Below are 13480 nucleotides of genomic sequence, written 5' to 3'. Positions count from 1 at the left end.
CCTTCCTTTTATCTTCAGCCAGGGAGACCTTGTGCCCATCTGAGCACATAATGAAGATACTCTGATGCGCCCCCACCCCCGCCCCATGACAGTCACATCATGGGCCATGTCTGGCCTCTTATTTGTTTACTGGATTATCTTGGCATCTTCTACCTGAGAATTCTTGACACTGGGTTTGTAAATGGCTTTGTTTTGTTTTGTTTTGTCTTATCTTGTCTTATCTTGCAGTACTGGGGATTAAACCTGGGCCCTTAGCACTGAACTACATCACCAGTCCTCTTTTTATTTTTCATTTTTGAAACAGGGACTTACTAAGTCACTAAATTACCCAGTCTGGGCTCAAAGTTTCTATCCTCCTGCCTCAGCCTTCCAGAGTGCTGGGATTACGGGTGTGCTCTACCACACTGGGCTTTGAACTAAAGTTTTGGATTCCGTAAGTGGTCACTTGGGGTCCCACATCCCAGAAGGACCAAGGAATCACACAAAGGAAATGGGGGCTCCACACTCTCTCAGTTCTGGCAAAGAATGCCACCTTCAAGCTCAGAAGGGGTGTGTAGAGTTTGGGGTCTGAGGTCCCCAGTAATAAGAAGGTGGACTAAGCCCAAAGCAAAACTTAACAGCAGGAAAAGGCAAAGAATTGAACTATTTGTCTAATTAGTCGTGGAGGGTGTGACTAGTTACTTAACTCCCTGGGGCTTGCTTGCTTCTTTTTTGTTGTTGTTGTTGTTGTTGTTGTCTTTGTTGTTGTTGTTGTTGTTGTTTTGGGGGTTTTGTTTGTCTTTTTGGTCTCACTATGCAATTCAGGCTGGCCTCAAACTCCCAGCAATCCTCAGTCTCCCAAGTGCTGGGATTACAGGCCTGTGCCACCAGGCCCGCCTGGCCATCCCTCAGGCTTTCATATCTGCATTTGTAAACCAAGAGTGGTGGCCTTAGTGGCCTCTGTGAATTTTAGTGCCCTCCAGCTGCCTGTGGGGCCAACTCCCAAACCCTCCCTCCTTTCTCCCACCTGCAAACAAGGCTGTCTGGGTTTCCCTTCTTCCAGCTCCTGCTGTCTGCCTTCCAGATGATTCTTTGATAAATGAATTCATACTAAGATATTAATGGCTGACCAGTTTCCTAGATTTTATGCCAGAAAAATTTGCATTTTTACAAATACCACCTTGGGGTGCCTCCTGGGTGTTGCTGTCTATCTCCCAATTATCTCTGATTGATAAATTCATCTCAATCTACGGATGGCTGGCTAGTTTAATGGATTTTTATCCAAGGAAAATTTGCATTGGGAGAAAGGATCTTTAAATCCGAAAGAAGGAGCAGTCATAGTGGCACTGGGCGGTGATCCATGCCAGGACAGGATGTGGACGTTTCATGTGCTGCCCTTGTACAAGGTCGTGATCCCCGTAGGTGTTAATCGGCTCTGGGATCAGCTGTTTGTCCTCATGGGAGGTGTGGGCACCTTTGGTGTGAGTTACCTGTAGGAAGGGCAGGATGGTTCACTGGATAATTCCACCCCATTTCCCCGCACAGGGGTTTCCCTCGTGTAAAGATCTGTCCTGTCCTGGGACCATCAGAAGCCACAAATAAATTGCAAGCGTGGAAACTCATTAAGCTTTCAACAAATAACTCAATAATTGCAATGACAAAGTGAAGAAACAAGCACCCTGAACAACCTTACTGCACTCTGGCCCAGAATCGGCTTGCGGCTTCCTGCACCTGTGCCATCCTAAACCCAGTGGGAATCACGGGCCTGCTGGGACACCCGTTGGTGTCAGGGTGTTTTCAAGTCAGGTGACACTAGGTTGATATATATGTTTCCATAAATATCAAAGAATCCTTCCAAGGCCCAGATGGGAAATGATTTACCCAAGGTCATTCAGTTAGCTGAGCTGGAGAAATAAGCCCAAATTCTCTGCCCCTCAAATCTCTGCCCCTTTCCCAGACTCCCTTACCACCGGCTCTTAAAACCCCTCATGAGTAAGTCACCGACCTACTGTGCCGAGCACCTTTCGGCTCAGAAGTCTGCTCCTAAGACACCCCTGATGAGTCAAAGTGCAGGCAGTTGTGTCCCACACTCTGGTCGCACATGTGTTCTGTAGACTTCTTACAAGATGCCAAAATTCATGGAATCAGGGCCTGAGAAAGGTGAGCACTCTGAAATTCCTGGAGGAGCAGCCAGCTTTGTGTTTGCTGTTGGCCAGTGAGGTGGCAGAGGTGAAGGTCCGCTTTCTGTTCTGCCCGACAGCGCCCCAGGCCCTAGGGCCGCAGGGAAGTGAGCCCCTTCGGGGAGGCTCCAGGGCAGGGGTGAGGCCCCGTGTGGTGCATAGAAAGAAGTCTCGCAAGTCCCTCCAGGCCCGTCTCTGCCCGTACCCCTCCCTCGCTGCTCACACACCGCGTCCTTGCCTCCCGGTCCCATTTCTCAACCCAGTATTTCTGCCTGAGGACCCAACCCACATGACAGTTAAAAAAAAACACAAAAAAAAACCCATAAAGGTCATCTTCTGGCTGCCAACTTGAAACAATGCAATCAGTTTGGGGACCATCCCCACAGGCAGAGGGTGGCCAGGGAAGGGGACACGAGTGTCCTCTCCCCCTTTTCAAGCTGAGGTCCTTGGACAAGAGCCTGCTAAGGCCCAAAGGCTGCACCTGTGTGCAACTCTGCGTACGGAAATCAAAAGCATCTTTGATCTTTCTTTCAGCTCGGAATGAGCAAGAGGAACAAGAGGAGAAAAGAGAGATCAAGAGGCGGTTAACTCGAAAGGTGAGAAGGTTCTCCATGCAGAGGCTGGGCAGGAGCGGGTGGGCTGCTTCCCACACCTTTGCCTCTGGTGGCCTCGGTGGCCTTGAAGCCACGTAGCCCATTGGTTCCTCACTGCGGGTGTCAGAGTGCATAGCTTTTTAACCCAGTGAACTGTCCCTGGGGACCGGTGCTCAGCACAGCATCCTGCCCCCTCAGTCCTTTGGGCTGGTGACGTTCAATCCAGCTTGATTTGTGACACCCACCAACCCCAAAACAAGTTGCTGTCTGTCATTTTATATTTTCAGCTATGCTAAATATTTTGTTTTTTAAAATTCATTAAAGGGGTTGGGTGGTGCGGCTCAGTGGGACAGCTCAAGCTTAGCATGCTCGGCAAACTGGCTTCAATCCCCAGCACACACAAAAATTATTATAACCCCATTAGCCCATCCCAAGTTCATTTATCAAAATAGTTATTTAAATATAAGTTGGCAGTGTGCTGCAGTCTGGGGAAAGACGGATTTTCTTTGCTTCCTAACACTATGCCTTACCTGTTAGTGTTTAAGAATTATTTGACTTAATTATGTTAAATCCAGTGTGAATTACTAGATTAGGAAAATGCCAAAAGTACAGATAACATTAATGCAGATGTTTTGAAAGCACTCAGATAAAAGTCATAACAGCTAGAATTTTGTACATATTTTAACCCCAAAATAGATGGTTTAGCAATGCAGTGTAGAGCCACAGAGACCTCACGCTACATAGGTGGCCTCTTGAATAATAAATCTGAGGCTATTCCTGGGTGATATTGAAAAGTTTAATTAATTGATGACACAAGGAATGACATTATCTTCTGTCTAACGTGTTTTCAATCAACCTCCTACCGTGATCATCTTGAGAAAAGATATTCAAATCTCAAAGACAGTGAAGAGACCTATTAGATTTTAAAAGGTTTATTAGTCCATTTTTTTTTTTTTTTAGAAATGTTATGCGAAGGGAGAAATTCAGTGGTCCCGAAATATCATACAAATTATTAAGGGGGATGATTCCTGTTTCTCCACATACCCTAAATGTGGCCTGAACCATCAGGTGACTGGCTGGTGTCACCCTGCAGGACACCAGGATAAGAACTAAGTGACCTCACTTCAGCCAGTTGCTCGTACCGCAATCAAGAGCTGTCCCTCTGCAACCTAAGACCATTCAGGCTTTGGACGCAGAGCGCATTTATTCCTGAGACTGAGCAGAGGGAAGAACAGAAGTATATTCACTTGTTCTAAGTGTGCCTTTAAAGTGACAGGCATGTGAGAAAGAGACTAGTCATAGCCCCTCGTTTCTGGCATGGAATGGTCTAGACATTCTAAAAAAATATTGAAGTCAGATTTCCATCAAGTTCATGGAGTGAATGGCTGGAATGCACAAAGTCTCCAAAACTTCAAGGTTGCTTACTAATAATCATAGGAATTACTTAGACATATATTCGATTCTTATTTCTTGCAGAGAGAAACCTGACTAGTTGCATAAAGTGATAGGCTAGGTGTCCCCTAGGCTAGGTCACAGGATGGACAGTTACCCTCTTATAGCTTCTAGTTCTTGCAGGTCCCGGAGGTAGGATAATTGCCTCTTTGCCCCTTGGTTTCCTCTCCTTCCTCCCACCCCCAGAGAATGGCCTTGTAACCCTAGCGTGTGCCCTCCCCAGCCATTGGCTCCAGGAGTTAGGCATAGAGAGTATAAGCACCGGATGACCATAAGGAAAAGCCTAGAAAATGGGAAGCAGCTTTCTCATCTGTCTGTGGCCCGGAGACGCGGTGTCTGCCAGCATGCAGAACATCCATATCACATCCTGGCTGGAAGCAAGCTCTCTTCTCTTGAGCCTTTATCACACCAAGACCAGATGCCAGGGACGGTGGTCGCTTTTCATTTACTTCCCCTCAGCCCCAAAACTTCCTCAATAAATTTCTATTTAATTTTAATGGACTAGTGAGAAAAATAAAACTCAGTGGCTGATGCCAATAGCAACAGACCAGTCATCTTTGTCAGCCAAATTGAAAATAACCTAAAAATTACATGCTAAAAAAATGCCTATCTTCCTCTCCAAAATAAAATAAATGATAGCTAAATGGATGGATGGATGCATGCAGGCAAGCAGGCTTAGATGGAAGGAAGGAAGAGGGAAAGAAGGAAGGAAAGAAATGTACCAAGGAGTCAGGCTGTAGAAAGAGTAGAATTTGGGTCTCAATTAATTTACTCTTTTTTTTTAGCTGCTGTTTACCCATATTATTGTTGCCATAGATTGATACAAGTGCTACCCCCCTTCTGCCAGCCCATTATTCCCAGAAAACCTGACTTTGGCCTCAAAGATGATTTCCTCAGCATCCAAGGAATGACCTCAGGTTGTAGGTACCCAAGGCTGCCACCAGCCACAGGCTGAGGGTCCATATTCTAAGCCCTGCATGGTCAGGGGACAAGCTCATCCACACGGAGGAGGGACCTGGCTGCTGACCGTTAGTACCATGGTCCGTACTCAACCTGAGACCCCTCAGGCAGCAGTCGGGTCTGTCCTGGCTCACTCCCTTCCTGCACATGGTACCTTACTGACTTGTGGCAGTGGTGCCTGAGGCCCCACAGAATTCAGGCACAAGTTAGAGGCCCCTGCCCTTCAGAGCTTACATTGAGTTTTCTGTTACTACTGTCTATGGCAGACTCTGCCATAGACAAGCTGTTGGTGCCATCCAGATCACAATTTCCGGGGAGACAAAGACAAAAGACAGGTTTCGCATCTCTTTCCAATCATTGCACACATACAAAAGGATACTGCTTGCCCAACAGCCTGGGGTCAACCCAGCTAGTCCTAAGAAACAAAAACTGGGAATTTTGAGTAGGCATCTCTTTATCTGCGGTAAATATGGTAAATATTCAGGTCAAGATTCAGTGTTTTTATGGCTTTTAATTATACCGCAAACTGTCCCTGCACCTACATTTTGGTGTCAGGATGGCCCCCATTCTGTTTACAACGGTCACAGCCATAATGCCTTGGAAACCTGTGCTTCTTTGTAACAGACCATCACTGAGGCCAAAATGTTCTGCCCTGGGAAATCCATGGCTACCTCAGGAGAGACTAGAGCCACATAGAGGGGAGCCACATGGAGTCTAGGCAAGTGGCCCGCTCCGCAGTCACTAGGCCTCTGGTCCCTGGAAATCTCCACACAATGGCCAAGAGGGACCCACTGGCCTGTCCCGCTACTGCCCTGCTCCAGTGCCCTGCACTGCCCACCAGAACTCTGCTTGATGGCAGCAGGCATTCCTCTCGTGCTGTGCCAGTGTGGCAGCAAGGTGGCACCTTCCAGCACCAGCCCAGGGTGTCAGGCAGCTGCACCATGGTCCTGGTGACTTGGACTTGCCTGAGTGCATTGGCTTTGTAGGTCTGAGTGCTGAGACTGACGGACTCTGTCTTCCATTAACACCATTAAACGCAGTCTGGGGCTGGGAGGAAAAACTGTTTTTAAACAGCATTGGCTAAACATGAACTGACAGTATGCTAAAGGGAGCAACCATGTTGCCCTTGAAGATATAAACCTGTGGCAGAGAGAATAGAAATGGCAGCCTGATGTTGTGAAAGGACAGAGAAATGGTGCTTGGGGGTGAGAGTATTGGGAGATAGCTAAATAAAGATCTTCTCATTCCTCATCCCTGCAACCAGTCCTTCATCCCAGAGCCAGCCAGCAGGCCCAGCCCTATCTCTCTTGGTGTAAATGTGGCCTTGCTCTGCATTCTCTTGGCCCTGTGTTTGTTAGCTGACCTTACAATTGACCTTGTTGAGGAAGAGCATTACCATTAGTAATGTTTGCTCTGAAAACCCGTAACACATTGCCATCCCTGCATACCCTGGAGCTTGCATGCTGTTTGCACTTAGTGTTTCTATGTGTCTGAAACACACACAAGCACATGCACGCATGCACACATACGTACACATAAAATGCATTACAAACCCATCTTGCAGAGAGCGCTAAATTATGAGTTCACAGGAGTGAACTCATAAATCCAGAATGAGACAAAATTTTCCTGTAAGATGCCTGCCACCCGCTGCGGGAAGGACAGGCACCCACAGCCACATAGAAGAACAAGTTTCTTGGGAAGACCCAGAAACTCTGCAGAGCTATGCAGCAAGAGACAGGCTGGCTATCACCTGTAACAGGCCTGGCGGGATAATAAAGCTCTTGGAATCCTAAATTCAGTTCCAGGAGTTGGGAGCCCTGTAAGGCCCCGCCCTGAACTCTGTGTGACACATAGGTCTCCCCGGCGGACTTCATTTACCATGGATGGGGCCTCATGGTCCAAACTCCTCTGGTTGACTGGGCCTTCTCTATCCCCCACTGCAGCTCAGTCAGAGGCCAACAGTGGAAGAACTCCGGGAAAGGAAGATCCTCATTCGCTTCAGTGACTATGTGGAGGTGGCTGACGCTCAGGACTATGACCGCAGAGCAGACAAGCCGTGGACCCGCCTCACCGCTGCAGACAAAGTAAGCAAAGGAGGCAAGGAGCAGGCAGGGCATGGGGCTCCTCCGGGAGCCCAGAAGGAGAGCAGCAGCAAGGCCTTAGCTGCCATCCCCATGGTGGGACCCTCACACTGGTTTCTCCTAGTGCTGCTGCCTCAACACCTTTCCCCAGGACTCCAGGGAGCCTGCAGAGGGGTCCCTGGATAGATTCTCATCACTGGAGAAAGCACAAGACAGAGGGTGTCACTGTGCCTGATTTACAGGAGGAGGAGGGACCGTGTCATAGCCCTATAACAGAATACCTGAGACTGTATAGTTTTACAAGGAAAAAAATCAAGTTAGTCTCATGGTTCTGGAGGTGGGAAGTCCAAGATCAGAAGTAGTATCTGGTGAGGGCCTGGTACTGCTTGCTAAGGTGGTGGAAGTCATAAAGAGAAGACACCGGGGGTGCCTTTGCTTTATAACAGCCCCCAGTCCCTTGAGAAAGGCTTAATTCCTTCTAATGACCTAATCGCCTCTTAAAGCTGCCACTGTCTCTCAGTACCACTGCACTTGGAATGAAGGTTCCAACACACACACCCCATGGTGGACACATTTAAACCATAGCGCAGAGGCTGTGCCCAGAGAGACAGAACCAGACTGGCCTAGGACCAGAACTGTTCAAGAGCGCAAGACTTCAGATCTGTCCCGAACCTTCCATGTTTAGGGCATTGTCCCTGGTATAAAAACAACAGAAGTTAAAATTATTGTATGTGCCTCCCTGCCTCAGACTCTCACCAATTCCCCTAAGGAGGGAAATCTTAGAAGGTTCTAAAGGACATTTCAGGTGATTTGTTCCCCCTCCAAGGAAAGAATTCATTGCACCTACTTGTATAGCTTGGTGGAAGAAAAAATATTATTAGACGTGAAATAAAAGGGGGTTCGCCCTTCTGCCCCCTTCCCCTGCATACTGACGGCTGTGCTTCACCCTCAGGCTGCCATTCGGAAGGAGCTGAACGAGTTTAAAAGCACTGAAATGGAAGTTCATGAATTGAGTAGGCACTTAACAAGGTTAGTGTTCCGGGGAGTTTGTTTGTTTGTTTCCCCCTAAATTGCAGTATTTACAAACAAACCTGTTTCCCGTCTGTTTCCGGGTCATCATAGTGCTTTGGTGGGTGCAGGGGAGAGCAGAGGAAAGAAAGGGGAACACGGAGTTCCACTGGAACGTTGCTGAAGTGGGGCAAGGAGCACTGAAGCCTTGGCCAAACGCTCCAGCAAGTGCCAGACCAAAGCGAGTTCTTATAAAATTGTAAGCTAAGGAGAAAAGATCGTCACCAGCTTACACACACTCAGCAGAGGTCAAACCTGCGCGGAATACCAACGCTACATGGGACTTCCAGAGCGAGTTCTCTTCTGTTATTCTGTGTCATTCTCCACAACAGTCCTGTGTGACATCATGTGGGAAAACTGAGACAGAGAACTAAGGGGCTTATGTAAGTTCACGTGGCTAGTTAGTGACAAAGCCATTGTCCTAATTCTACTTCCCCTCCTTTGATGTACACTTAGAGGAATGGGGCTTACCAAGGATTTCATGCCTGGAATCAGAGACAGGTGACCTTGCCACTGCTGGATCCAGCTGGCAGCATGGGCTGAGTCACCAGGGTGGGTCCCCTGGGGGCTGCAGATTACACTGCAGCCAAAGCAGAGATGAGTTTGGAGGAGCGCACACTGAGGTTCACAGTCCCTGTCCCTGTCACACCCGGGACAGCTGAGGGTGGGAAGGTCGCATCACCGAGTCCACCACTTCGGCAGCGCCTGTGCCTGACTGAGTTCTTTGTGTCCCCAGGTTTCACCGACCTTAGCAGTGGGGTTCCTCCCTAGCAGCTGCTGGCTTCAAAACATAAGTCTGTAAGAACCATAAGTGCTGGCATTTATTCACTTCCCCATTCCGGTGTAAATCTTCGGAACTGCCTTTTTTTTTTTAAAAGAAGAGAAATAAAAGGAAACACAATCAGGATTCTATGAGCGAAAACATGATGGTGACCGATCCGCAGTCAGAGCTGCTGGCGCTACTTCTGGTACCAACACACGTCCCGCTTTCCAGTGGGGCCTGGGCTGAAGACCTCCCGGAGGTGGCGTGGCCCTCATTCTCTCTTTCCGGGCCCAGCAGGCACCATGTTCATCCAGTCTCCTGCACACCCCTTCCTCGTGCTCGTGGGACTGTCGCTTGCATCCAGAGCAGGCAGAGGCCATGGGTTTGGCCTGGGAGTGACTGTGCAGAGCTCAAGATCTGGCTGGCCTTCTGGACGCAGCACCAGCTCCAACACTGCATCTGGTTTGGGGGTCCCCAAGGAGGGGGATGCTGGGGGGAGCCTCACCGCTCGGTTGCCCCTGCTGGTCTCAGCGTCATCCGCACAGAGGACAAGACGGCGGGGCCCTCTTCTGGGGAAGTCCGCGGCCCACTGGTCCCAGCATGTGGGTAGCTGTGGCAGGCTGGCTCTGGGTGCACCCTGTCCCTTCTGCCAAGGGTGAGCTGCTTTCCAGGAGGCTGCAGCTCCCCAAGGGAGAATTGTCACCGTAGTGCAAATTAATTCACCCAAGCGAGTTCAGAAAGCCCAGTGTCACTGGGGACACAAACGCCCCTGCTAAGGAACTCCCCTGGTGCTCGTGCATAGGAGCACGAGGACCCTATCTATGAGCAGGGGACAGAAAGGCCAGGGCCAGAAACTCTGCCTGGCTGATGTTTTTAATCTTCCTGTGTACCTCCAGGCCAGCAGTTGTGTGGCTTGGAAGTTAATGACTTCAGGGTGTAGGGCCAGTGTGTGGCGGCCAGAAACCATTCCTGGAAGTCTGGCTGCCCTGCTACAGGGGCCTGGCCCTCCAGCACCGCTCGGTGGCCTTCCGTTCTCCTTTCTTTGCACTGAGAGTTTCTATGGAGAAGCCCAGAGCTTGACATGGGCCAGACGGGGCAGATGCCAGACACGCCTGCCCCTGGCCGTCCCTCTGCGCCTATCCCGGGAGATTCCTTCCCCTCTCCTGATGATGCTGGGTCATCAGATGTGGCTCCAACTTCCTTGAGCCTCAAGACCCCAGGAAAGCAATGCTCTGTTGACAGAGACACTGGGGGTTGGGGTGCAATGGGGGAAACCCCAAACTCCCAACAGGTACCCCGAGTGGCCTGCTGCAGGGTTTCTTGTTTTCCTTCCTGACCTGGCTCTTGGGCTCTCAGGCCAGGGCTCTGCCTGGCCCCTTCTGCTGGTTCCAGAGTCACCGGGTCTTTCTGGGGAATGACTCGCTCTCCACCACACACACTCAGCATCAGAAAGATGCCAGCCTGGCCATGCCAGAGTCAAGTCCCCACCCCAAGCCCAGTGGGAGCCAGTTACTCTTAGGATGTGGCACCCAGCAAGGAGGTGCTAGAATTCTCTGGCTCCATGGCAGCACTAACCCAGGAGCCTGGGGGGATTCGGAGAGCGCGCAGGGCAGCTCTGGAGACAGCACCCCCAGCCTCTGTCGCCTGCTTGCCAGGTCCAGAGCAAGCTGGCCTCTGCCCAGCCCCAGGAGGACACACCATCACTAAATCTTTTTTTCCCCCATTGTTGTTTTCTTTGGGTGTTGAATCTGAATGGTTTCTGCAGTCAGAGAGGTATTCAGGGAAAACACAGTCGGGATTTTAGCATGGCTGTGAACGCAGTCTTCCCGAAAGGATCACTGACGTTTGAATGTGCGAATGATAGAACAGAGGATGTGTGCTCTTTCGTTGAACTTCCCTGGGGCAGGCATGTGTGCCTGTGTTCCGGACTGAGGTATCTGCCTGGCCTAGCCGGGCCCAGCCTGAGGGTTGTACTTCCCCTAACCACAGCTGAGCGGCAGCTGGCACCTGGAGCTCTGGTGTGACAGCCGTGACAGCCAGGCTCTCCCTGGCCAGGAGCGAGTCCTAAGGGAACTTGTTCCTGAGAAGTCATCTGGACTTCTCCCCTGCTGGCTGTGGTTCTGGGCCCTCGGATTCCCTGGGAATAGAAGGCCCAAAGGGACCTCCCTGCAGGCAGCCACCAGCCAGCATGTGTGCCCATGGGCCCTGGGCTGGCAGCCCACTTTGTGCACAAAGAGATGCAGGGCACTGCCCGCTTCCCCTCCACACAGGGCACCCTTCTCAGAAGTCACTGCTCAGAGTTAGGGGTGCGCCTCCCACACCCCGGGAAGGTCACCTGCCTTCAGGACTGGCTACTGCTAAGCAGTTCTTCTGGGGCTCAGCACCCTCTGTGGCCTGCAGGGGGGTGCCTCTGCTGTCCCTTAAAACCTTGAGGTCTCTAGAAAGATCTCTCACATTTCTTTCTGCCACAGTGTTGTGACAACAGAAGTAACTTGTGTTACTTTCCAAGATGACAAACTGACATTAATTAGGGAGGTAGAAAAGAAAAAATAAATAGACGGGCTTAAAATGCATCCCTCTTTTGAAAAACCTGCAGTTTTCAAGGTGGGTTATTTTTGAGGGTATACATCCCAACTGAGAGATGTGTCATTGAATTAGGAGGAGAGGGAAAATTCGAAATGTCTCAAATCACATGCTTCCCTCTCAAAATAAGACACTGATCCAACCCCACAACAGCCCGTCTCAGTGACTAAAGAGACAGCTCGTGGCCTACCTGCCTTTGCAAAGTCCCTGATAACTTCATCCCAAAGCCCTGTAAAAACGTGTACAACATTAGCCTTTCTGTCAGATGAGAGAAAACAAACAACGTGACAGTCCGCGTGATGAAGAGCTCCGAGTTTATTTTTCTCCTGCTTCCAAACATGTGTTTATCTTTGCCGAATGAAAACTCGTGGTGTGTTGCTTCGATGAATGGAATGTCAGGCTCTCCCTGTGCACAACCAGTGGGCAAAGGTCACCTTCAAGGACTTTTTCTTGCCATCTGTCTGTTACTCCCCAAACCGGTTGCTTTTTGCAGTTGATCCCCGGGTGTACATAGTTTGTCTTTGTGTAGGAGTGAGTGGGTATGGTGACCGTGGATCCCACACACTCCCGGGCTCTAATTTATCAGATGACGGCTGTATGAGGAAGACAATGTACATAGAATACAAAGTAAACTGGATCTCTATGGCCTAGGTTTTGTACATACAGAAACTGCATGGTATTTAAATTATTGTTTGTCTGATGATGTATGCAGTTTCTTTAAAAACAAACCAAAAAAAAGCCTAAAAAAAAAAAATCTTGACTCCTGTGTGTTTTATCATCCACCAGCAGGAACCCCAAAAAGATTTAGTGGGGCTGGGGAAGGGGACTGTTGGGAAGGGAGATGTCAGCTCACCAAGAAAATAGCACCAGTCAGGCAAGAGACAGGGCGACCTCAGGTATCTGGTGATACATCGGGGATAGGAAGTGTCATCGCACATAAGTTAACTTTCTGGAAGACTTTTGCATACTAAGAGCTTATTCCTTAGCATTTAGAATACTAACATGTTTTGCCCAACCTTTCTCCTGGGACAGTGTGGGAATAATGAATAAATTAACCTGTGTTGAGTCACAGGATCATCCCAACAGCATTAGATTCCAGGTGGCCTCACGGCCACAACACTCTGGGGTGTCTTTGGAGTGTCACTGTCCCTAAGCAAAAGCTCTAGGACATTTCCCTTTAAGTACAGTCATCTCTGTATCTGTGGATGCAACCAACCATGGGTCAAAAGTAGTCGGGGGGAAAAAATTGCACTGATACTGAGACTGTGCAGGTTCTTCCCTTGTCATTATTTCTAAGCAGTGCAGTATGGTAGCTACTGACACCGAGTCACCGAGAGGTGAGGTGCGGTACGTTCTGTGCAGCGTACTCCCCATTTTACGTGAGGATGGGAGCCTCCTCAGGTTTGGGTGTAGGGAGGGCGTGGCCCTGGACCCAAACCCTGAGTCTAGACAGTTCTCCTCAAGAAACCAGAGTATCTATCCCTAGGGGCAAAGAGCACTTATACGTAAGCTCTGGTTCCTGCAGGGCTGGGAGAAGCCAGGCGCTGCATTGTAGGTGAGCACAGTTGCTGGGCGTAGATCCTTGGCCTTGTGGTGGGGGAGGTTGCTTTGGGGAAGAGAGGCCTCAAGGGGCTGTGGCTACTCAAGGGTGGGTGACCTTGCACCTCTGTTGATCACCTGGCTCTCTTAAGCTGCGGGTGCCCCTGGCTGAGCTGGGCTGGGCTGGGCCTCTGTGTCTAATAAGCTCTCGGGGCTTCGGGGCTGTGGGACTGCGGGGCTGCTGGGCCTCTGAACGCTACCTGCTTCTCTGCTGAGGGACAC

At 49.9% G+C, this 13480-nt stretch overlaps 1 protein-coding gene across 1 annotated transcript in view; it reads left to right on the top strand.

The window, feature by feature from the left end:
* Window positions 1–12413, top strand: part of Phactr1 (phosphatase and actin regulator 1) — a 520403-nt gene extending 507990 nt beyond the window's left edge. Inside the window, exons 13-16 of the mRNA XM_005398816.2 lie at window positions 2694–2755; window positions 7108–7248; window positions 8198–8274; window positions 9050–12413. Coding sequence (XP_005398873.1) covers window positions 2694–2755; window positions 7108–7248; window positions 8198–8274; window positions 9050–9065 — 296 coding nt within the window. The 3' untranslated portion in view covers window positions 9066–12413. The remainder of the gene's footprint in view (window positions 1–2693; window positions 2756–7107; window positions 7249–8197; window positions 8275–9049) is intronic.
* The last annotated feature ends 1067 nt before the right edge of the window (window positions 12414–13480 follow it).

The sequence above is a fragment of the Chinchilla lanigera genome, unplaced genomic scaffold (assembly GCF_000276665.1).
Source record: "Chinchilla lanigera isolate Chin_1 unplaced genomic scaffold, ChiLan1.0 scaffold00064, whole genome shotgun sequence".
NCBI lineage: Eukaryota > Metazoa > Chordata > Mammalia > Rodentia > Chinchillidae > Chinchilla > Chinchilla lanigera.
Note: the sequence above shows the minus strand (reverse complement) of the source record. Positions and strands in the feature narration are given on the sequence as shown.